At 40.5% G+C, this 25,189-nt stretch overlaps 1 protein-coding gene across 1 annotated transcript; it reads left to right on the top strand.

Moving 5' to 3' along the window:
* The first annotated feature begins 311 nt into the window (after window positions 1–311).
* Window positions 312–25,189, top strand: slc7a8a (solute carrier family 7 member 8a). The gene is made up of 11 exons (XM_051428759.1): window positions 312–1,241; window positions 8,050–8,254; window positions 12,021–12,172; window positions 17,850–17,975; window positions 18,809–18,962; window positions 20,063–20,186; window positions 20,397–20,500; window positions 21,259–21,355; window positions 21,487–21,636; window positions 22,430–22,607; window positions 23,131–25,189. Exons 1-11 carry the CDS (start codon window positions 1,109–1,111, stop codon window positions 23,283–23,285), a joined length of 1,578 nt encoding a protein of 525 aa, XP_051284719.1. The 5' UTR covers window positions 312–1,108; the 3' UTR covers window positions 23,286–25,189.

Raw genomic sequence — 25,189 nt, 5'->3', positions numbered from 1 at the left:
TGTGTGTGTGTGTGTGTGTGTGTGTGTGTGTGTGTGTGTGTGTGAGTAAAAGAGATAACCTATAAGGGTTACACACACACACACACACACACACACACAAAGGCAGCAAGAGGAAGTGGTGCAGAACCTAAATGTGGCTTTCACTCATACTGCTGCTGCCTTGTTTGGAGAGGGTTTCTGTATGTGGAAGGTGTACAGTGCATCTGTAGGGCTGAAAGTAGAGGAACAGCTGACGGTCGAAGGGGGGAGAAAATGAGATGGGAGGGTCTGGGGGAGGCTGAAGGAGGAAAAACAAGTCCATCGTCGGAGTAAGTGGGGGGAGGCAGAAAAGGGGGCGGCGCTACTGTACTCATATGAAGGACACCATGTATATTTACTCAAACTCAACTTCTCCTGTTCACGTTAAAAACAGGTCGGATGTTTGTGAGGCGCAGCCGAACGACCTAACGACACTTAACGACCTAACTGTGTGTCGTCCGCTCCCGGAGCAGCGTCTGGTTGCGCGCAGAGACGATGCGTCTGTCTCTTCAGCTCACACCTGGAACAAGGAAGCAGTGAGAAAGCCCTTTTGTCGTTGTTTCAAAGCTGTTTTTGTTTTTGCTCGCAGCAGAAGCAACGCAAAGGACGTAATTTCTTTCCTTTTTTTTAATATCACTTTTTAAGGGGACGACTTTGGAATATGCGCTTTTATGCGCTCGATACCCGGACTTGGTGTGCGTTTAGTTTGTGACCGGTAGCACCACCTGTGACACCGGCGGGCACCAGTGCGAGAGACAATTTGGTTACAGAAACGTTACAATTGCAGCAAGGATTTGTTGCACTGTGGGCGCAGGAAAATAACAACTTCTTATTTTATTTTTTGCATATTTTTTTCTATTTGTTCACTTGTGTTTTTAAAAAAATTCCGACAAGCCTCATCGTCAAAGTTGCTGACAGTGCAACAACAATCAACTCTCCTCATCTGATAAAGAGCGGCGCGTTCCGGTGGAAGTGGTTTTTACGCACGGGCTCGAGGCGAGACGAGCGCACGCGGTCAGCATCAGGTGCTGCGAGGTGGAGAAGAAGATAGAAGAAAAAGCATAACCAAAGAAAAAGTCCAGCCATCGAGATGACGGACGGTGCAAGACAACGAAGCAGCACGTCGGGCTCTGCTAAGGATGCTGCCAGCGAGAAGGAGTCGGGAGGTGGAGTGGCGCTCAAGAAGGAGATCGGGCTTGTGAGCGCCTGCGGAATTATTGTTGGTAAGTCTTAACATCTTATTGTCATTTTTAAAGAGCCACATCTGCCATATGGTGCGACCACTAGTCTAATAAACCCCACATCAACTCAACTCCCCCCCTCTATTTAGTGCACAGTTCATGTGTCCCTTTGGAAAAAGTATGGCGAGTACGTTTGAATGGAAATAATGGAGATGGAGAGGGAGAAAATAGGAAGAGTGTGTGCTGCACTGGGATCAGATTCCACCGTTCAATGAGGAACATAAAAGTTTATGATGAATCTGTTTTCTGGTTTCGAGATAAGGATGTGCAATATTTTAACTCGGAGTCATTAATGTCACCTGCAGCTGTGCGCCAGGCCAACATTTACCATAAACTTCATACACACGTGTGTCAACCTAAAAGAGCCCCCCCACACACACACTGGATTGTTTGTAACAGTAGCCCAGGGCCAGATCTCTCTCGGTCTTGTGCTTTCAGCCCCCGCTGCAGTCATTAATCAGTGAAACTTCCATCATTACCTTGAAGCCTGGCCAGTGCTCATGATGTCGTCAGCCTCACTCACCTCTGATGCTCAGAGGATTAGTTCATTCAGAGTAATTTGTTGGCTCACATGACTGACAGGGAGATGGCAGGCTGGCAACACGTGGACAGTTCACCCTATTTGCCATAAAAGTATACCAGACTACGTTTAGGGTCACTTTGATAGAGACATGCACATTTAAAGGATCTCTTTACTCTGAAGTCTGAGAAATATGCTGCAAAGATTTACACCTGTGTCTTATCTCTGTCTTATGCAAGTTTCTCAGTTATGTGTAGTTACTAGTACTAGATTGCTGGAGTAACCTGTTTATTGCATCATACAAATAGTCATGTAAGCCATGTGGGAGATTACATTCAGTGAATGAGAGTGAGCTAAAGGCCAGTGAACTGGGAGCTTTTTTTTAATACTCTAAATAGACATTATATGTTTTTATATATATTTTCTACATTTATTTACATTTATACAAACAGCATAACAAGGCAAGAAGAGAGAGATATTAAACAAGGGAGGTCAAGAAACCATGTGTCTTCATACCAGGGCTGCAATTCACAGTTACTTTTATTTTTGATCCGCTTATTATTTTCTCAATATCCGATTAATAGTGAAAATGCCTTTTACAGTTTACTAAAGCTCAGTGTGGCATCTAAAAATAGCTTGTGTCATCTGAGCAGCAGTAAAAAAAATTTTGATTTATTGTCACATAGGACAAAGAAAAGCAGCAAATAATCAGATGTGAGAGGCTTAAATTGGGGAATGTTTGGTATTTTTAATAACTGATAGATTAAATTCTAATAGTTGACGATTAATTGTCTGTCAGTCATTACTGGTACTGCTAAACTCCATTAAAAAAAGTACAATCAGGTAACTTAAAGCAGAGGAACCAAACAGTCCATTTCATGACCTTATCTATATAAAAATGGGGGTAGATGATACAAATGCAGTAGCTGGGCTGTACAGGGGCCAGTCAAAGGCGGCGACGGTGGTCATTTACATTCAATACACACGACAAACAAGTAGCGATAACGGCATCAAACGACAGAGCGATCGATAAGAAACACAGGGATGAAATATGGCCAAGGTTGTCCAGGTGAGTGTGTGTGGTCTTCGTGTTGACCTTGACAGGATGAAGAGCAGGGAGTCGGGGAGGGTGTGACTCATTTATTCATGTGTTTCCACGGTAACAGAAGGAAAGGAGGCAGAGTGAGTTAGAGTGAGAGTGTGTGTGTGTGCACATGGTAATTCCCAAGAGAGAGACAGAGAAGAAGTCGGGGGTGAAAAAAGGAGAGTGAAAACAGGGAGAGATGAAGAGCAACCTTGGCTTTAAGGTGGTTTTGAGAATACTTTGTTCTTTCTCGGTTTGTAACGTTCTCCCTAAATCCTTGACAGGCCTAATCACTGCTGCACTGCTGCAAGTTAAAGCTTTGAGAAAGAAGCTTTTCATTGATAAATACTGCTTTTTTACACCTTTCCAGGGCAACAATCTGCATACTGAGGGTGACTGCAAATACTGACATGTCACTTAAGATCTATAAAACGCCTTGTTAAAGTCACAGACTACAATAGGCAACTAATTCCTCTGCATGCTGACAAGATCTTTTCTCTGCAGCCCCTCCCCTGAGCGTATCTATGCAGCAACGTGTAGATAATTCAATCATTTTGTCTATCGCTCTCCATTCATCGGCTGACTATTAAGAAACAAATTGGCAGCGTTAAGCCGCTCATAGCATCTTAGAGGATTTTTTTATGGCTGTCCGGAGTCCACACACCTCGTAGTCACCAGACTGTTCTTGGCCCGTGGCTTTTTTCGTCCTTGACCAAGTCACTCATTCATGCTCGTTCGGCTCACATTGTCATGCGCGAGAGAGAGACGTGAGCTCAGGTGACTCGTCTGATCCTTTTTCATTGTGAACATGCCCCACTGGGTTTCCATGTAAAAGGCTCTGACATCAAATGGTTTTATGGTCTATTGTACAGTACAGACATTTATTACACCCACATAAATCCAGAAACGTGCACAGCCAGGAATTGGGATTAGAAGTGAACTTTTGGCCACTTGGAAGAAGGCCCCACCCTGATAATGCTGTTTTATTAGCTTGCCTGGCTTAGCCATGTCTGAGCTGGACTCCAATCTATGTGTTTTGCAATTGAATTGCTGCGTAGACTTAAATTCACATCGCTTTGATTAAATATTGATTGAGCTTGGTTCAATCCTGTCTCTCTAGCTTCTTTGTCTTTTAAAGCTGAGCCTGAACCTTTACCTTGCAGACATAATGATGACAAACTCCTCCTTCCCTCTTACTACTATTTAAGTGTTCTCTTTCTCGCAAATATCCTCAGTGTCATGGATTACTTCGGTAAAGTAATGACTCACACTCATGGATGTGCACAAGCACACAGGCCCGCAGTGTCTGTGAGGGTCTGGCTGTGGGCCAAGCAGCAGGTTGCCTCAGCTTGGTGGCTGTTTGAACAGGGATTTAACGGTGGGAGGAAATGCAAGAACTAATCTAACAGGGCTTTATAAAGGCTGATTAGGGTTATATCATAATGCTGCCCAAAAAAACACATGCTTGTTAATAATCAAAGTCTGCAGCTGCTGGTGGCATTCAATCATTTGTCATGGAGGGCAGTTCATGTCTCTAAGGTATAGTGTTTGCATGTTTGGACTCCACTTAGAGATAGAAATGTTCCAATATGCCAATAATTGTTAATTGTAAATAGTAAAATCACATCAGTCTTATGCTGTTATTAGATTTTTTTCCAATCTTTATCTGAATCTCTTTATGAAGAGTATCCACATTTTTATAATTGATTAATGTAATTTTTCAAGCAAAGTTACTTCTGGATTGTGAAGATTTGCTGCTTTTCTTTGTCATGATGAAATCAGTTTACTGTCATGACAAGACCTCTTAAGACATTAAATTTGGTTTTAGATAATCGTTTCAGGCATTTCTCACTATTTCCAGCAGATTGTAGACCAAGCGATGAATTGAGAAAATAATTGGCAGATTAAATGATAATGAAAATGTCAGTTGCCCAAACAGCAATTACAGTTTAATAACATTAAACAGGTAACACAAAAAAGAATGAATACAAATTCTAATAAAAATTAATTGTATAAAGATCAAGATTTTATCCTCGCAACAGTCTAAATAAGACCTTAGAAGAACGTCAGAGCTGTCTAAGACCATATAACACTTTATAAATAAATTCTGTGAAGTCTGAAGTTGAGCCTCAGCCGGTTGCTTTCAGGAGACATCAAACAAAGTCCAAGAGGAACAGAAATGTGCTCAGAGAGCATGTCTGAGACCGAGCCTCTTCCTTTGAGAAACAACACTCCAACTACAATGCAGGATATCAAAATATCCTGTGCTGAAAGAGGCTGAATCCTGCAGTGGTTTCGTAAGAGTTGGTCAGTAAATGTGACAAAGAGACCAGCAGATGTGGGCAGATGTGATTCATGCTTCATCAAGGGATTCAACAGTTCAGATTTTTTTATCCACTGCTTCCTAAAGACGACAAACACGTCAAGAGATAAACAGCGGTTTAAAAAAAAAAAAAAGAAGCCATGTTCCCCCTTCGGCCTGGAGACAAAAGGATGTAAAAACGACCACAAGAACAGGAAAGCTGAAGAGATTCCACATTAGTCAGCATGTCTCACACAACATGCAAGCGTGCACATTTGCTCGGCCTTTAAAAGCTCCCGCAGTTTTACACGAAAGCCGAAGTTTGAACTGAAACCATCCTCAAATCACGTTTATTCGCCTCTGCAAACCTGTTGCACAAACATATCAGGCAGTTTGCAACAGAAGAAAAGCGCTGAGTAAGTGCTGCTGGATGTCAAAGGTCACGCACTGAAGACCCCTGCTGCCATAAAGATGTCAACTTAATCAGGGGTGTGAGGGTTTGTTTGTCTTTTGTTTTTTACCTTTTACCTGCAACTGGAGTTACATAAGTGAGTGGCTGTTCTCACCACTCGCACGTGATTGCATACGGAGTCCGTCAAAGTCGAACACATTTGCACACCCTTGCGCTTTCAGTTGAGCACCTGTTTTGGCTTATGGTCAGATTTCACGTCAGATTTAACCGACCTGAGAAAGCAGATGCAGTATTTTTTGCAGAGTGACAGATGATTTGAGCCTTTCCCTTCCTCAAAGGTGTGGTTAAAGAGAACCAGAAGGTGTTTTTGAGTCTGAGTAACCATTAATACCATAATAATTATCTAATCTGTTGATCATTATGATTAGTGAGTCAAACCGTTTTATGTTTTGACCCCTTAAAATGAAGCTAATGACTCCTGATTGCAGGTTATGACCTCAGTATGTTTTAAGTTGTGAGCAGTTCAACTGAAAAAAGGATTTTTAGAGGCATGAAGATCCAAAGGAATCCAGATTTGTCTGTTGAACAGCTCAAAACCTAAAGATTTGCAAGGATATAAAACAGAGAAAAGCAACAAACAACATATTTTTGACATAATGAAAGATGTGAATGACCTCCATTATGTTGTCACATATCCTAACTAGCTACAAGTTATACTATACTGTAGTTCATTGGCAGTTTATTGGCAGACACAATCTCAGCACTTCGTTTGACTCTCCTGGCAGAACGTGACCGTATCATTTATAACTTTGACTTTTGTACCGTAAAATGCCACTCAGTTATGATTCAAAACCTTCAACCTTTGACCCTGACGCCTTTTTTTATTAGCCGCTGGGTTCAAGCGCAGTCAGCTGAATCTGATCGGCGGCTCCTGACCTCCAACCTCGGCTTTGTCACAGATTGAATCTGATCGGTGAATCCTTTTCATGTTGGACCAGAACCCAATCGCCCTTCTCTCCATCTTTCAGCTCCTGTATAAACTGCCTGGCACTCAGATGCTCATTGAACCTGTCAGGGCATTATTCTCTCAACCCCCCCCGTCTGCATCTGGCTCTCATCCCTCCTCCTCCCTCTTTGCACTCTTTCAACCCTGCTCTCTGCCTTGCTCCATCTCCTCATAACTCGGTGCTAAGTCAGCAGATTACAGGTTCCCCTTCCATTACTGTTCAAACTCTCTCTCTCTCTCTCTCTCTCTCTCTCTCTCTCTTTCTCTCTTTCTCTCTGTCACATTTTTTTCTTTGTCGCTGGCTTTCTACCCATGACCTCATTCTTTTTCCTGCTTGATTTTGTCTTTTTCCTTCTCATTTTATTTGTCTGTCCCCAATGCTGTTAGCAGGAAGTCACACAGTCACTTTTACAAGTGAACGTGTAGTTGAGAAAAAGCCCTACAGACAATTTAGTAACAAACCCAAAAACCCAATGAGGGTGTGCACAAGTTTTTTAAATGTATTTTCTCTTACTTTTCCAGGCAGCTATTGGTTCTGTATCATATGAAATTAGCAATTAACATTCTAAAAGTATCTAATTTGTTTATTTCATACACAAACAGAAATGTAAAAATGACATTTTGTGGTTTTCTGGATGGCCAACAGTCGGCTGCAGTGAATTCCTACAGTCTTCTTGTCTCAGTGAGGTTGCCAGGTTTGGTACAATTATACCTGCTGAGACATGTACTAAAACCACTGCGCACTGACTATACACTGACTGACTGTTATGTCATGTCGGACTGCAAGTTGTCACTTTTGAATTTCAGCTTATGTTTAAATTAAACAAACTTGTCAATGTTTTAGTTTTAGTGTTGTTCGTCGACGATAATTCATTCTTCTAGCTGTTTCCCTTGTTTCCTGTGTAAGTGTATTAACTCAAATGTTTTTTCAAGTAGTTTCAGTGTAGCACTGTTGTTGTGTGGTTGTTCGCTGTGACAGGTCAAATGTAGATTGGGGTTTTTACCACATTATCTCAAAATAGAAATAAAAAATTCTGTGATGGAAGTCAGCAGCTTTCAAGAGTCAATTGATCAATTGATTTTCATGTTGTCCACAAATTAATGCAAACCAAAGGACTGGAGCAGTAAAACATGTACATTCAAATTCAAATCAACACACAAGCAAGTTGAAAGCATCCTACACTTCCTATAATGACTCCCTGCCTGGTAAATGCCCTCATCTTTCTAACTCCGCTCCCCCAGTTTGTAATCTAGACTTTCCTTTAGTAGCTGTTGTTGTACTGTTGTGAAAAATGGTACAGTGCCCCTTTAAATGCACTAAAAAAGCCCATTAACAACTTATTTTACTTTTACCGCTGATCATTCACATACTCAAACACTGCAGCTTCTCACAACAAGGCTGACAACAAACTCTTTTTCAATCTGAAATCTGACTCCTCTCCTCCTCCTCCTCCTCCCCCCGCCAGGTAACATCATCGGCTCAGGTATCTTCGTCAGTCCGAAGGGAGTGATGGAGTACGCCAGCTCTGTGGGCTTGGCCCTGGTCGTCTGGATCATCACAGGCGTCATCACTGCCATCGGGGCGCTGTGCTACGCCGAGCTGGGCGTCACCATCCCCAAGTCAGGGGGTGACTACTCCTACGTCAAAGACATCTTCGGAGGGCTGGCTGGGTGAGTCATTCATAAAGAAATTCACTCATCTACGTAGTTGGGAACGATCAAAGGGGCGTTCAGGTGTATTTTTTTGAACACCCTGAAAGTGAGATTAGTCATGGTAACCATTTTTCAAGGAAAGAGTTTGTAGTCAATATGTGCAGGAAACCATTTGTTTGTGGTTTTTCAGGTTTGATGGGTGTTTTTTTTTTTATTTGCACTCATTGGCATTTTGGTCTGGTGGTTTATTTTTACTCTTTCTCTGAAACATGATACATACAGTGAGAAAGGACCCACCCGTTACCATTTGTGCTAGCCAATGAGGTTAAATGCTATTTTCCATGATTACAAAAGGTTATTTTGAGGCATTATATTTATTTATTTCAGTTTTTACAGACTCTAATGCCACTAAGGTTTGATAAACCCCCAGCTGAGACCGGTCACCGTCTATAAAGTATACGACCCAGTTTTCTAGAAGATGGGGGCCTCCCAAACAATTAAAGTTAATATGACATGGATTTAGGTGAGCATACCAACATGTCTAGATTCCTCTCTTTATCCTGGTGGATGAGCCTGCCGATGTAGGTCAGACATCTTGATCCAAACCGGGGGGTCTTTTGCTCCTAGTGCAGAAGTTACCGGTAGTTAAAACCCACATTAAGCCAATACTGACTCACGTCGTGTTTAAACACGATCACAAAGTCGTTTCACTTACAGTCAGAGTGACTCACAGGGCTACAAATGTCAGGCCGCTGTGGTTGTTTTCATCTCTCAAGTCAAGTACTTTTGGACTTCCTTTCAGACCACCGTCTCCTTTCATTCATCCATAAATGGTGAGCTTTAAGGTATCGGCACTCACAGTAAGCGCTTGGGAACCACGCTAGGTTATTTTCCTAGCAAAACAATATTGTTTGTTAGTGTAGATTTCACACACACTGTGCCTTTGACACAGATAAACACAGATTAGACCATTGTTTTTTCAACTATCACAAGGATACATATATCAGGGTATTTTGGGAGAGGAATTCAACCAGACAAAACAGCCAATGATTGTTTTTGTCTCTTTGTACAGTAGCTATCAATACACATCAATGAACTATGCTCGGTTTGAAGTGTTGGGGCCATACCGGTTCCCTGTGCCCTCTGTCTACTGTGTTCAAGGGGTGTTTGTTTTTGTTGTCCTGCTCCTTTTATCCCTATGTGTGTGTAGGTGGGCGTGGAGGGGTGCAGTTTGTGTTTGTCATGTGCATATAGGTCAATAACTGCAGCGACGGAAATAGTTACGTTACCTTGTCGCAGCTGGGTCAGTTCGTAGAAAAAGGGAAGAGCTCATAAAAGTTGTACGCTCAGACGGAATCTGAATGGACACTGGTTTCAAGTACAAAGGCTCTTTGTTATGTCAGACTAATGAGGGCTGTGTTACACCCTGAATGTGCGTTATATAGACTACTATAGATGCCACAGTCTGCAGGGAGGCATTGTTTGACCTGAAATAACTGACCTGATATAAATGGAAATACAAAGGAATAGATTAGTTCATTTCTTTATTGTTAATAGTCCAAACACAGGGAAAACTTACTTGATCCAGATTCCTGAAATAAACATTCACATCCTTAAATCTGCAACAATTTTAATAATAATTTAACAAATCTTTAAGCAAAAATGCCCCAAATTCTTGGGTTGCAGCCTCTCAAACATGAATATTTGATAGTTTTCTTTGTCTTCAATGATAATAAACTGAATATCTTTAGGTTTTGCACTGTTGATTGAACAACACAGACAATTTTAATATGTTGATTTAGGCTTTAGTAAAGTGGGATATTATTTTCAATTGCAGAAATATAATCGGCAGTGCTACTAAATCTCCTATTTGTCCTCCATTTGAAGCTAAGTATGTAAGTAAAAGTACAGCTATAAATTAGCCTTGTGTAATGGAGTATCACATGTAAAAGTATGCATTATGCAGATGGGCCCCTTTCAGAGTGTAATTATTATTTATTTATTCATACATTAACCCCCACAAGCTGCATTTGAATGTTGTAGCTGCTCCATGTGGCATTACAATATGTCTACTATGATACTAGCGTAAACTACTATACATTGTTTAATCTATAGCAGTGCATCATATAATCTGGGTTTATACTGAAATATGTTGAGAAGGCGAAACCCAATCTACAAAATAGCTGTAAGTAAAACAGTAAAAGATCTGTGTGAAAAGTAAAAATGTGTGTAAAGTTGCATAAAATGTACAGTTAAACAAATATAATATTGAACATAGTAAGTACTTAAAAGATGCTGCTTTCCTTCACTGGTGTAGAGGCTTCAGTCGGCATTTGAATCTACATTTTTACATTAAACACACACATTCCAGCGAGACACAATCCCGTTAACGCAGTCAGCTGTAATGATCCCTTTATAAGCTTTCAAAGAATCTCATGGAAAGACCACTCGCCTTGTCTCACCTACTACACTCAACTAAACCCTCTTGCTCCCCTTCATCTCCCCCCTCCTCCCCATCTGTATTAATCTGTCTGTGTAGCTCCAGCGACCGTGTCACTGCTGACGAGGCTTGCATCAGCGTTGTATGTGACTCATCCCATTTCTAACACAGTGAACATGCTCAGGGTTTCTGTGTGAGGCTGACTTTAAGTTGACGTGGTTTTACTCAGGATAATCAAGTTAATATTGAGCTTTTATTAAAAATCATCCATCAGTGTCAGCTACTGTCTGGACGCACTGGTGTGTTTTTTAAGCTGGTGTCAAATAGTTTTTCTTTCTTGTACTTAACAGGAGGAAGGAGTAAAATGGGTTCAAACTTTTTTTTGTTAGGCTTATTGTGTATTGTTTTTTATCAAAAGGCTAGTTTTGTTCATTTGGTGATATAAATGTACAAATCACAAAAATGCAAAATTCCCAATTAGCTGAATATTTTTCTAAGCAGACACCGACTGACATCAGTAATCATGAGGGACATGATGCCGCTGCAACACGACAGAACGTATTGTTGCATCATTATGTCCATCTGTTACTATAGCTACTTAAACAAACAGGTTGCATGAGTCATCTCAGTTAAACCATGTGTGTAACTGAAATTTCATCAGTCTCGGATCCTGTGGGGGTTTTTCACTGCTCTCCGGTCTAAATGCTCTTGTTGAGGCTTTCCTGTGATGATAAATAATCGCACATTTTGGGGGGAAATAACAGAAGTGAAACTTTGCCATGATATAAGCCATTAAGTTTCCATATCACACACCACGAACAGCCTGGGTCTCCCCCTTAGCTTTGTCTTATTATTTATATAGTCTTAATCAAGTTTTTCCATTGATTGTTTAATAGTTTAGCCCATAAAACCTCACAAAATAGCAAAAAAGTGACACCTTCAAATAGCTTGTTTCTCTGACAAACACAAAGATATTCAATTTAAAGTGATATAAAACAACAAAATAAAGTAGAAAATCCTCATAATTGAGAGGCTGGAATCCGAATATGTCTGGGATTTTCACTTGATAAAAGATGCAAATGATCAACTGATAATTAAAAATTGCTTGTTCTTTTGTAGTTCTTTTATAGGATTTGGAGTCCAAGCAAAGCAAGAAATAGAGTTTACATTTCCACCCAAAATAACCTGCTTTGAATGGCTTCTGTAAATGGAAGGATGTATATGTACCATGTACCTTTGTGCTGTTATTTCCTCCTGTTCAGCCCCACCTGTGTCTGCTACTGTTTCTCCCATGCCTCTGTGTGTTTGTAACCGTGCCACCCTCCCTCACTTTTTTTGTCTCAGGTTCCTGCGTCTGTGGATCGCCGTGCTGGTAATCTACCCGACCAACCAGGCCGTGATCGCGCTGACGTTCTCCAACTACGTCCTACAGCCACTATTCCCCACCTGCTTCCCGCCGGAGAATGGCCTCCGTCTGCTGGCTGCTGTCTGCCTCTGTGAGTAATACAGTGGGACATGCCAAGTGCCTTAAACTTGCTTCAATAGCACTTAATGGTGTACTATTAAAGTTATCTTACATTAGTTTTTCTACCCTAAACTAGGTTAGATTAATTGAAAGCGTCATGGTCAACATCTGCAAGTAGATAAATAAACAACCCCTGTTATGTAGCCTACAATACCTGTGTAACCAGTGTGTCGAGTGAGAGGTGTCAGCTGTGTCACATGTTCACAACAGACATGACAGGAATAGGGATTTAGCCACCTTTAACAGTGACCGAAATGTAATCCTTGCATCTCCTCGAGCTCACTTTAGTCAAATTATACGCTTCAACTGTTTCCTTGTAGAGAAACTGGTTTTCCTTTGTTGACTTTAATGTTTGGCAGCTCAACGTGCTGTGACAAAACTGACAGATTTGTCTGAGGTAGACAACAGAAAGAGAGAGAGAGAAAGGCATTTTAAAGGAATAGTTTGACATTTTGGGAAATACGACTCTTTGCTTTCTTGCTGACTACTACCGCTCTAGTGTCCGTCTTATATAAAGCTACAGTCGGTAGCTGTTTAGCCAAATTTAGCACAAGAATTTAAACATGGTACAACAACAGCTGGCCTGTCTCTGTCCAAAAGTAACAAAATCCACCTACCAACACCTCTGAAGGTGACTAATTAACACATTATATCTCGTTTCACTGCTTTATGGTGAGTGCCAGAGTATTTTGTGACTGGAAATTATGGGTTGCAGCCAAAAATAATCCCGCACAAAACCCCGTTAAACGTCAGATTGTCGTTTTACACTTCAGTTTTTGTACCAATTAAACAAGGAAGATATAACATGTTAACAACTGAGCTTTAAAGGTGCTGGTAGGCAGGTTTTGTCACCTTTGGAACTTTGCAAAAGCATTCTGTTTAGGCAAATACGGTCATATATTATTGTCAAAGCAAATTTTTTTATCTCATGTAAATAGCATTATTCAACTTTTTTATGGCTATTTTTATACAAATTTTGTGCGTTGTGAATGTAATTTCTAGGAGACAGGGAAATAAAATGTCCCGTATGAGAAACGTTTCACAAATTAAACTCTTTCCCCTTCAAAAACCCACTTTTCTGGTGAACCAGCTCAGAGCTTAGACTCCACATGGATTCAGTTTGTATTATTTAGAGATAAAAGTGTGCAGATAGCCTAAAGACACACAGAAAAAGTACTCAAAGTTCTTCTTGAGTGTGCTTGTTGGGACAGGCTCGAATGTTGAAAAGCTGCCGCAGACTTCACTTTAAAATAACTGAAAACTAATGAGAATCATTGTAATTCATCAAGAGAAAGGGTACACGAATGCTGACACAGTAACAAGACAGTTAAACATTCAGGGTTGAGACACTAGTTGCTCAACAAAATGTAAAAGTAGCTCACTTAGTATGCAGTGCAATGTATTTAACATTAAAGCACTGCGTTTGCTGGCTGCAGTCACATCATCAAAGCTGTGTGTAATTAACAAGTTATTTAAAGGCATCACAGATTGGATGAATTACAGCTTGTTTTATCCAGTTTATTCCCCTCTTTGTCCCTGAAGAAGTAGGACAATGAGGGATAGAAAGGCAGCCAGAGGAGCGTAGCACTGAGCAGTGAAAGTGTGAAGACAAATGGATAAATGTGTTGCCGTTGACATGACAGTGGTTGATGTAAATCCCTCAACAAAGTTCACACACACAGGCCAAATACTGCAGGCAGCCTTCAGACAGAGAGACAGGCAGGGACACAGGAGAAGAGTGTGTGTATTTTATGTTTATGTTACTATGAAGCAGACCTTGTGGAGGATTAAACTGTTCTCTGTTAACACCTTAATCCGACCTAACCATCCCACATTAAGATTCCTACAATCCCCGCTTATAGTGGGAGCTGTGGCCTAACTCCTCCAACTATAATGACATTTAAGGGGAGATAATGAGTCCATATTATTATTTTAGTCATCTTCTTAAATCACAACTGAATGCTTTTGGGCGCTGGAGTAGGGAGAAGAAACATTTGCGTATATTTCTAACACAATTATTGTCAATCCAGGTTGCCTACAATCAATGTTTCTGTATTTCTACTCCCTTAAACAGATCTCCGAAAGGTTTTCTTTTCCTAGAGGCTGCCCTGTGACATGCTGTTCACTGGCAGATGGGCACAGTTGGCTGCCCTGTTTGGTTTGACAATGTGGAACCCTCAATTTGCAAAGGCATGCACAATAACAGGCAACACATTTGTACTCGGTGAACCAAGAGATCCACATCATACTTAATTACCGCTGTCAAAGAAGTCATGTTGGTCGGTCAGCAGGATATCTGAAGAACATTTAAACAGATTTCATATATAAAACACAAGATGTAACAGATACAAATAAGTCATGCAAGTGTTTGACAAGATTTAACAACCGTGTTATGTACCATAGTTTATGAAATTAAGGTTCAATTCCAAAAGGGAGAAAACCTGTTGGAAATAGGAGAGGTCTGCTCTGATAGTTATGTGATAAAGCTCATAAAAGCATTCTCTGGGGACTAATCTAACTATGTTATCTATCAAACTTGATAAAAAGAAGATTACATTTAATCAGTGTTGCATGTAATGTAGGTGGAAAACCTCAAGGTCTGCTCTGATATCTAGTACAGATTCCTCACGTGAAGTGACACACAACAAATAATCCTTTGCACATGACCTAACTTTGTGCCAGATTTATTGAAATCTAAAATCTGCATGCTTTTAATATCCGTCTAACCAACAACAAACAAAAACTACAACTCTTTGCACCTCACCTACCTATTTATCTTTTTTATCTTTTCTATCTAAGTATTTTATTCTATTGTTGTATTTTATTCTATTGTATTTTAATGTACCTGGCTGCTATGACGACCCAATTTCCCTCCGGGGATTAATAAAGTCTATTTATCTATCTATCTATCTATAAAAGAACTGAACACACGTTCTCTTTGGCAAAGATAATCATAAATTTATAAGAAAGATCAAGCTTGGCAGACGCCTGAACTTCTGTTTGGATTACAGACACACTGACCTACATTTACCTGTCTTCCATGAATGCCTTAAAGCAAATGCGCTCCATTCTGACATGAACTGCTCGCAGCCATAACTCTAGGTTTTAGCTAAACTGGCTTTGATTGGCTGAGCCGGCAGAGTTTTCTTGTTTCTCTCTCGTGTCAACTGGACAGATGTTGTCGGGCAGCTTTCAGGGAGAGTTGCTGAGTTTTTTGTCCTTGTTTTGCTGTTGTTGTTGAGGGGATAAGTCGGTGAGAGGTTAGCTGTTTCCTCCCAACTCTGATGTCATCCTTGCTTTTTAAAGGAGCCTGTGTTTACACATTTCTGGGACTTCCTAAATTTGGACCCTTGCAGAATTGTTATATAATAGTGTGCAGAATACACCTACAAATCCAGTAACAACCAGATTCTGTGACTGTCGCCGTCAGGTTTAAATCCGCAGGGCAAAGGTCTTCCAAGGTGTACCGTTTCAAAAACATGAAGGGGGGGATTCTCCCCGGGGTCCATCTCTTCCTACAGATGGCAGAGTGCAAGGTCATAACTGTCGTGTTTTCCAGCCAACTCATAGTTAACTCAGCAAGTTTCCACACACACATTTTGTATACTCAGCTTACGGACAGCTGAGCGGCCCCGCAGCTCCATAATGTGTCATCAGGTGTTTACTCGCAGCCTGCCAATCAACAAGAAGGAGTAGGGGGGTGGGAAGACACATGTGTTGTTACAGCAATGCAGTGCGTTGGCGAAACATCATCTGGTTCCTGAAACAACTCTGTTTACTGGTGGTTGAGTTAAGAGGTTTAAGATGATTTAGTAAAGGCCTGCATGAGGATCAGCCAGTTGTGTTTTGGTTCATTGTGCCTGTTTGTGTGTGTGTGTGTGTGTGTGTGTGTGTGTGTGTGTGTGTGTGTGTATGCGGTGCACAAGTCATAAGATAATATGGGGATGCGTAGTTTCTCATTTCCTGTTCTTTGCACGCAGTAGCTCAGTGCCTCCTCACCGCATCTCTCCTTCTGTCTGCTCTAATGATTTTGTTTGCCAAAAAAACCCCCAGGAAGTTGAAGCCATAACTCCTCCTTTCTACCCTCTTAAAAACCCCACTCACCAACCTAAAAACATACAACAAACAAGCCCTCTTGTGTTTGCATCCAAGACACACACATCTACAGTACGTTTATATCGGTGCAGAGCCGAGCACGCCTGTTCATGTGCATCTGCCTTTGTCCGCCTGCAGTGAATTATTTAATGTGATGAACTTAATCCCACAGAGTCAAACAGGCCTATTATTTAATGGCACCCTATTGGCCTGAACCCACTGGCCTGTTGTACCCAGCAGTACAGATTAAATCCATTATCCTTATCCTTGTTAGGTCATGCAGCCTCAAGTTGAAGTGTGTTGATGAGTATTTCCAGATACTTTTTATGGATTATTTTATCCCTCCTAAATGTCGGATGAGTGGAGTTTGGTATACGACATTATCATGAGCACCTGAAAAACTAAACAATCGTAAAATATACAGTGACATATTAAACATTTTCATCGGTCACTGTAAAACTCAGTGGTCTTGTGTAATTTCTCAAGTACTGCAGGGTTATCTGTTTATTTAGTCTTATCAAGTCAACACACCCTCACATGAAATTACTCAATAACTGATAATCAAATTGCGGTCAATTTGACCGTCTAATTGCTGTTATGGCAACCAATCTACAAACAAAAAAACAGTGTGACAAATGTTTATAATGTTTAAGATGCTATATTAAAAACAAGTAAATACATGTTATACCCTTAATTAATAAATGCTTCCCCAATCTAATGATAACTGCTGGATAATGCAATAATTATATTATTCCAGTGACGTGTGTTTGTATATTTTTTGTAGACTTCTGCATGTCCTTTTTTGTCTTTACATTATGTTATAAGATGTGTGGATGGGGTTTTTTTATGGTCAATTTCAAAAGTTATTGAAGGTAACTTTAATCACTGAAGACCTGCAGTTCTTCAAAAGAAAACATAATTACTGTGAGGTGTAAGAGATAACAAGTTCAATGCTATGATGCAGCAAAAAAAGGTCAAAGGGCGAGGCCGCGTTCAACATAAAGACACGTCACGTATGTTCAAGTGTGCAGCTTTTGAACTTTCTCCATTCACTGAGATCAGTTCACTTTCCATCCAGAAGAAACTCAAGGCCATTGACCTATAATTCTTGCATCTTACCGGTTTATCAGTGACAATAACAAGATTCGTAACTTCGTCTGCTTTGCAGTTCTACTACTACAGTCAATTTAGTGGTGGTTCCTTTACAACACCAATAAAACAGTTGTCACATAAACCTTTATCTACTAAGTTCACTGTATGACATTATCATTCAACAGAGTCAGAACAAACTCATATTGCGCAGCCAAACATTATTCAAAATTTGTTTTAAATTTCATTAGAGCTCCCAAAATCTCCAAAGATGTAAGGCTGAATTTGGGGGGAAATTGGTATAAAATGGAGACTTGGTTTTGAATATTTCAAATCAAAGAGCTTAAAAGAGTTGGAAAGCATGGAATAAGGTGACTTAAAGGGAAACACAATGGGAAAACTGGATTTTAATGCATAAAATAAGCGCTAATTCTGTGTTTTACTGTGCTTTTCTGTGCATTTAGTGCTGCTGACATGGGTGAACTGCTCCAGCGTGAGGTGGGCCACCAGGGTGCAGGACATGTTCACCGCCGGCAAGCTGCTCGCCCTCGGCCTCATCATCATCATGGGCATCGTGCAGATCTGCAAGGGTAAGCTTCACCAACGCCATCTGTGCTCCCAGAACGCCTATGTCCAGAACACACTCCACCTTTGTCTGGAGGTCTCTCCATCCGTGTGTGAAAGGAAAACAAAACTCATTCACGGTCAATGGGGGCATCTTCATTCATTCCGGACAGTATAGACTCCCCATGGACGCCACAGGGGTCAGTGAGTTGCCGGGGCCCTCACATAGCTAATATAGCACGCCTGTGTGGTTGCACTGTCACAACATGGCTGAGGGCCAGTTATTTCAGGGGCCACAGAGAGTAGGCCCCTGAAATAACAAAACAGGATTTTCTTGCTTTTTCAGTGTTTGAAGATAAATGAAGAGTTCAGTGGCTGATTGATGGGAGACTTTACATCATATACGAGGGGGAGACAGTATGTCAGAGTAGAAATACTTTAATGCTCTCTGGAAACATGCCTCAAGAGCAGATTTTAAGGAAAGAATTTAATGACAAACAAGGTTCCTGAAGATCATTTAGGCATTTACCCCATGCACAAAGATCACAGCGGGTTTTTACAAATAAGTAACTTTACAGGGATTCAGCAGAATGTCTTTTACAACTTCTTTTACACACACTGATTGAATTATATGATGGTTTTCAGCTGGGTTTCCTCAGAGCAAGCCCACAGTTAAGTGGCAACTGGTTTGTTTACCCTCACAGCAAAACAACATTAGCAAACCCTAAGAGAAATGATCTGGATCAGAGCTACTTTAAGGAACACAGAAAATCCTGAATAAATGATTAAAAGCCCATTTAATGAACTGCTGCTACTGAAATGTGCCCCTAATCATTCACATTATCCTCTCCACCTGTAGGAGAGTACTACTGGTTGGAGCCAGCCAATGCCTTCGAGCCCTTCCGGGAATATGACGTGGGTTCGATAGCCTTAGCCTTCCTACAAGGCTCCTTCGCCTACGGAGGGTGGAACTTCCTCAACTACGTCACAGAGGAGCTGGTGGACCCCTTTGTGTAAGACATTTTATTCTGCCGCTCATATCTCTAGAAACATGTTGCCAGAAAACCACCTTCCTAGAGAGCAGTATAGCTGATTTTAAAGCTGCTTGCATCTATTTCAGTGATTAGCCGTTGTATACTGACTAAGCTCCTCAGTTTAATCCCTGATCCTTTTCCTGACAACCTGGAAATGAGACTCAACAATCAACTATCTTTCTCGACAATGACCGATCCCATCTTTAAAGCTCTCTGAAATCAGGGATCCCACTCTTTTTAAGAAATTATTTCCCAGGACATTTTCCAGGAGTTGTCCTTGACAATACAACCAATGGTGAGCGCTTTCATGGCGCACTTGGCTGTTCTCATTATAGCCGACTGAGCGGAGCTGCAGTTTTCCTAATTTATTTGGCCATAGGAAGAAAGTGAAAGTGTTGCACATTAACAGGCTGTATGCTGTATGCATGTACATAGGACCGTCTTCAGCATTTCTAAAAATAGGCTTGAGGCCAAAAGTTTGCTGCAAGTGGTGTGAACAGTTCTTGACTGACCTAGGAGCAGAAATGAAAAGGGAGCGTTTTTCTGTTCCCGTTTGTTTCTGGTAAACCGCTTTGAAATGCACACCGCACAGCGTAGTCGAGTTTAAAACAAAATACCAAACCCAGGTTTAGGTGATCTGAGTGAGGGGCTGAAATACAATCAAACTTTTCCAGGACAACATAGATTATTTCCAGGGATATTTGGTCATTTTGATCAATTTCCAGGTGTGTCTGTGACTGGAAAACTAGTATCATAATTTCCTGGTTTTCCAGAACGCGTGGGAACCCTGGAAATGTATTTAACTTAGCATAGGAGAAGTTCTCACTTTCATTTCCAGTGTCTGGCCACCAACCTGGAAACATTTCTGGTAGATTCAAACAGTTTATGTCTTCATTTCCTCCGAATTTTCTGTCCTTTTTAGCAATCCTAGTTTTTTAATAACCTTGGTATCCATTAATACACTTCCCCTAAGGTACAAGTTTTTAATTTCCTTCTTTTAATGCCCCTGTCTGCCTCCTTCTCTGGAACTTTTCTCCCCATTCTGTCTCCTAAACATTGCTGTTTTTTGTCATCACCAGGAACCTTCCTCGTGCCATCTTCATCTCCATCCCCCTCGTGACCTTCGTTTACGTATTTGCCAACATCGCCTACGTCACAGCTATGAGCCCCCAGGAGCTGCTCGCCTCAAATGCTGTTGCCGTGGTGAGTAGATCAGAGCATGACACTGTGGTCCTGTGACGTCAGTCAAACACACGTCTCGAGTACAGAATGACTCTGTCTCCCTCTAGTGATCCCTGCTGGCCGGTGCTTGAGTCAAACACTTTAGTTGTGCCTCATTCATTGTATCGCAGTAATGAACGTGTTAAAAACATGTAAGCATCTAACCTTCATCCTCCCGCTCCTCCATCCCAGACGTTTGGTGAGAAGCTGCTTGGAGTCATGGCGTGGATCATGCCCATCTCTGTGGCTCTCTCCACCTTCGGGGGAGTGAACGGTTCCCTCTTCACCTCTTCACGGTTAGTTGATAACAACTTCCACTTCTCAGTCACAGTCTATTTCTTTCATGGTTTTACTGCCCGCAGCTATGCATAAAAAACAAACAAAAGAATGATAACTCAAACTGGAAATCTCACAAGGAACAGATTTATTATGCAAGTTTATGGAGTATTTGCATACAGAGAAAAACATTGATTGTCCTCTGTACTCTGTCAAATAAAGACAGAAATAATAAATATTTTATTCTTAAGTACCGGTATGTACTGTATGGACCTCAAAAATTGGTAAATTTTAACAAAAAAACAAAAAAAGCCTCTATATGGGATCTACTACATACCAGCTGCCAACAAATCCATTTAATTAATGCAGTGAATATTTTATATTGGTATGGTTATTTGGACCCACAAGGGGTCACAAGATAAATATTAGGGGTCTTAAGATAGGAAAGAAGAAGAGGAAACATTACTGCTGATTGAAATTATGTTTATTTTTCTTGTGAAACAAGAAACATCAGCTGTGCATCTCATAATTATTAACTTTATTAGCCTTTTAAGCATGTTAAACTCACAATCATTCATACAATAGTTCTTCTTATGACTGGAGTTCAGATGTTTTCTCATTTACTATGTTCATTGTTCTTCCTTTGTGCTCTAATTTAAACTTTTTCCTCCTATTTCATCCTCATCTTTTTCATCCTATAACATGTGGATGAACTGTAGACATAAATACTGTATGTGCATTAACTGATTTTTCCCCCCATTGCATCTGTCTCTCACAGATTGTTCTTTGCTGGAGCCAGAGAGGGCCACCTCCCCAGTCTGCTGGCCATGATTCACGTGAAACGCTGCACTCCCATCCCTGCTCTGCTCTTCACTGTGAGTCCAGCTCTCACCACTACACTCCTTTTATGTTACATCTTCTTTGTGATACTCTTTACAAGACCGAGACAAGAAGCTGCAGACAAATACCACAAACTATCAAACTGACCCTCCTTTCTTCCTTTCAGTGCCTGTCCACCCTGCTTATGCTGTGCACCAGCGACATGTACACTCTCATCAACTACGTGGGCTTCATCAACTACCTCTTCTACGGAGTCACTGTCGCCGGACAGATTGTCCTGCGTTTTAAACAGCCCGACTTGCACCGCCCAATCAAGGCATGTTTATGTTTTTATGAGTTTTGGCCTCATTTTAGCTTCTTTTTTAACAGTATATTTTGCACTTTATGCACCAGATTATATATACAAGGATACATACTATAATACATATGTATTGTATTATATCTCTCCTAGTTAATGTCAGTATGAGTCTGTTCATTCTCTTTGCAGTTCGTCTGTGTTTGGTCCATGTTTTGTCAAATCACAACAGATAAAAAACTTAAATATGGAAAAATATCAGATGCAGAAAGAGAAATACTACAAACAAAGCAGAAAACAGACATATAAGAAGGTATTTAAACAGTGCATTGCAGTAAAGAAGTACCAGAAATGATGTTTTTCTTGCATTAAATCTATTGTTTATCGCTTTGAGAAGAGCTTCCCCAGTGCTATGCTTGGCTTTAAAGCCAGATTACAAATGTTCACAAAGCCAGCAGAGTTTTATATCTGCAGGTAAAACTGTTTCTTAAACAAAAACTGGCCCAAAAGTATTCACATTACTATCATCTAACTTTTTTAGGAAGCAGTTTTTAAATCTACTGGAGAAATTGAGAGAGAGAGACTAATAATGTGCAGTAATGTTGCTTCAAGCAGCCGTAAACCTTCTTCTGAAAACTGCTCTCTGGTGCGATGGGTGTAATATCAGAAATTGATGACTGCTTAAGTAATTATTGCAGTTTCAAACCCGTAGAGCCACAATTCAGAGTGGGACAGTATGAAAAATGGATCTGTATCTGTATTAAAACTGCAACTATCTACATGAGTGTAATAAGTTCCTGCTTTGTCTTTACAGATCAGTCTGATATGGCCGGCCATTTACCTCATCTTCTGGGCCTTCCTGCTCATCTTCTCCCTTTACTCTGAGCCCGTGGTGTGCGGCATCGGCCTGGCCATCATGCTGACTGGCGTCCCCGTCTATTTCCTGGGAGTCTACTGGGACAACAAGCCACAGTGCTTTGACGCCTTCGTTAGTAAGTTAACTTAATGCGGAACAGTTGTTTGAGGGAAGATTTCTCTATCAGTGGTGAAATGTATTTTTTTTAGGAAATACACTTAGTTGCTTTCTTGCCAAGAGTTAGATGAGAAGATGGATGCCACTCTCATGTCTGTGTGGAGGTAGAGCCAGGAGGCAGGCTAGCTGTTTCCCCCTGCTTACAGTCTTTATGCTAAGCTAAGCTAATCGCCTCCTGGTTCTCGCTCCACATGACAGTGGTACTGATATTTTCTAACTCTATATATATTTATATTTCCTAAAATGTAACATAGTTATTGATTTTAAAATATGACATGTGTATGAAACATGATTATATTTTAAATATTTGTCTTTATTTTGAAAAATGCATCATCTGTTTATTAGCCAAAATGTTCCAACAAGTTGTGTATCCAAGTAAAAACTACAGTTCTTCATACAGAACATGCAAACTGTGTTGTATATCATTTGAAAGCCTATCACTGCCCCCCGTCCTAACACTCTTTCTGGCTCTCTTCTTCCAGACAAGATGACGTACTTGGGCCAGAAGTTCTGCGTGGTGGTTTATCCGGATTTAGGCAGTAGCAGCGGGAGCGGAGAGGAAGGAGAGGAAATGAAGGAGGCCAGGTCTCCTCTGTCCAAAGAGGATGGAGACAACCACAAGTCAGCGGACTGCTAAAACGTCTTTATAACAGACATATGCAGGCGCACACATGGGTGCACTCAAACACACAATGCAAACACACAATGCAGTGGATTTACTGATCAACACTCGTGCCCCCACACTTTATCTGTTAATATGTTTAATTTGGTTTCATCAATCAATAATTTCTGTGCCAAATGTAGTATATAAGATATTTAGGGTAATATGAACCCTAAACTTCTCTGTTTTGGGGTTCTTCAAATGTGCAATAAAGAAAGGTTAGCACCTTTAAACTCCTCAGTACACGCTTAAACAGACACATTTACTACTCTTCATCATCATCCTGCTTCTCCCCCCCCCTTCCTCCTCCACACACTCCCTGCACACTCCTACTGTAAGAGCATCCCTTTTTATTATTATTTTTTTTGATCTAAAGACTCTTACTGTACTGTGATGGCTACGCAATCACTTTTTCTTTGTTTTTTTTTTGTTGTTTTATTTGTTTGTTTTTTTGCCACGTTGTAAATTTTGCTTTGTCATCCGTTCAATACACCAAAGCTGTATTTTGATTGTCAAAGCAGAAAATCTGATTCAGATCAAGTCATTTCATGTCGTGAAAGTACACTAAGTACTCCGTTTTGTTTTTTTCAAAAGTGACTGTGATTCCGAAATGTTTTTTGTAATTGTGATAATTGTTTATATATTTTGCCTTTGTTGTAATGTTTTTTTTCTATTCAACATCATATACATCTAGACCTATTTTTTTTTTTTACTCTTGCGACCGTGGAGGTGTAAGCCTGAAAGCTGATGTGTGATCTGTGCTTTGTATTGGTAAATGTGCTGGTAAATGGTGCACAGTTCTTTGTTAATTGCCTTAATTAGATTATATTCTGTATTTGGGTGCCACTGCAGTCTGTTTCTGACTGGAGAAATGGTTAATCCTCATACTTTGGGGAAGTTTTTAACATTTATGGAAGCAACAAAAAAGAAAGTGTGAATTTTGGATTCTTGTATGGACACTACACAGATAATGAACCCGTTAAAACTGCAAGTCCTGCATGGACATAGATGACTAGAAAGGATAACTAGGCAAGACATGATAGTTTTCACCACCACATTTGCATCGATGATATGCAAACCCCTTCACCGACACATGTGAATGCCTGTGTGAAAAACAGTCGTTTTGCGGCAGAAGTATTTTTGTAGTTTACCATCTAGCTTTTGTTTAAATCATTTCTTTGTTTGTTCTTTATTTAGTCTGTAGAAATTATAGATTTACATTAGAAAAAACTATTTTTTGATTCATGCTGTTCACTAGAAGAGATTTTAGTGCAATGTTAGTGCAGGCACCAGCAAAAAAAAAAAAAAAACATAAAAGAAACTGAACATGCACCCCTAAAAGAACCCATTCTGTGTCTGGTAATACTTATGTATCTATACTTATGCTGTATGTTATAGTAACAACACTCCTGCACACATAAACACACATTGTGTACTCTTTTGTCTCTCTATACTCTTAATTAGTGTCTCAGGGCATGCCCACTGCCTCCTCCTTGCATACACTGCCGAAAACCTCCAGACCACGAAAACTCAACAGATCTGCCTGATTGCCTCTTTGCTAAACGTCTGTACTGGTGCTTTTAGAGATTTATTTCCTCAGGAGTCTCAATCTTACAAGCAACCCCCCCCCCCCAAAAAAAGAGGCGTTGGCAGACATGCATGAATTACTATATCCAGAAAGTATCATTAAAGTTGGGCCAGTATTGTATAGGTTTCTCTTGTTAAATTGTAAGAGGATCAGGGTGTCTCGGATGTCTTTTCAAGTACAATGATTGTGTTTTTGTGCCTGTACGGTTATTGTATATTTACAGTATACACAGGTGATATCACAGTCTGTATATTGTCTCTTAGTAAATAAAAACCACTGACTAATGTTTGAA

This window comes from Dicentrarchus labrax, unplaced genomic scaffold (genome assembly GCF_905237075.1).
Source record: "Dicentrarchus labrax unplaced genomic scaffold, dlabrax2021, whole genome shotgun sequence".
Classification (NCBI taxonomy): Eukaryota; Metazoa; Chordata; class Actinopteri; family Moronidae; genus Dicentrarchus; species Dicentrarchus labrax.
Note: the sequence above shows the minus strand (reverse complement) of the source record. Positions and strands in the feature narration are given on the sequence as shown.

Bases quoted from the DNA above. Each gene is read 5' to 3' on its own strand.
- slc7a8a (XM_051428759.1), top strand. From the start codon at position 1,109: ATGACGGACGGTGCAAGACAACGAAGCAGCACGTCGGGCTCTGCTAAG. The intron at 20,501-21,258 runs GTTAGTTGATAA...TGTCTCTCACAG, and splicing joins TCCCTCTTCACCTCTTCACG to ATTGTTCTTTGCTGGAGCCA. The intron at 21,637-22,429 runs GCATGTTTATGT...TTGTCTTTACAG, and splicing joins ACTTGCACCGCCCAATCAAG to ATCAGTCTGATATGGCCGGC.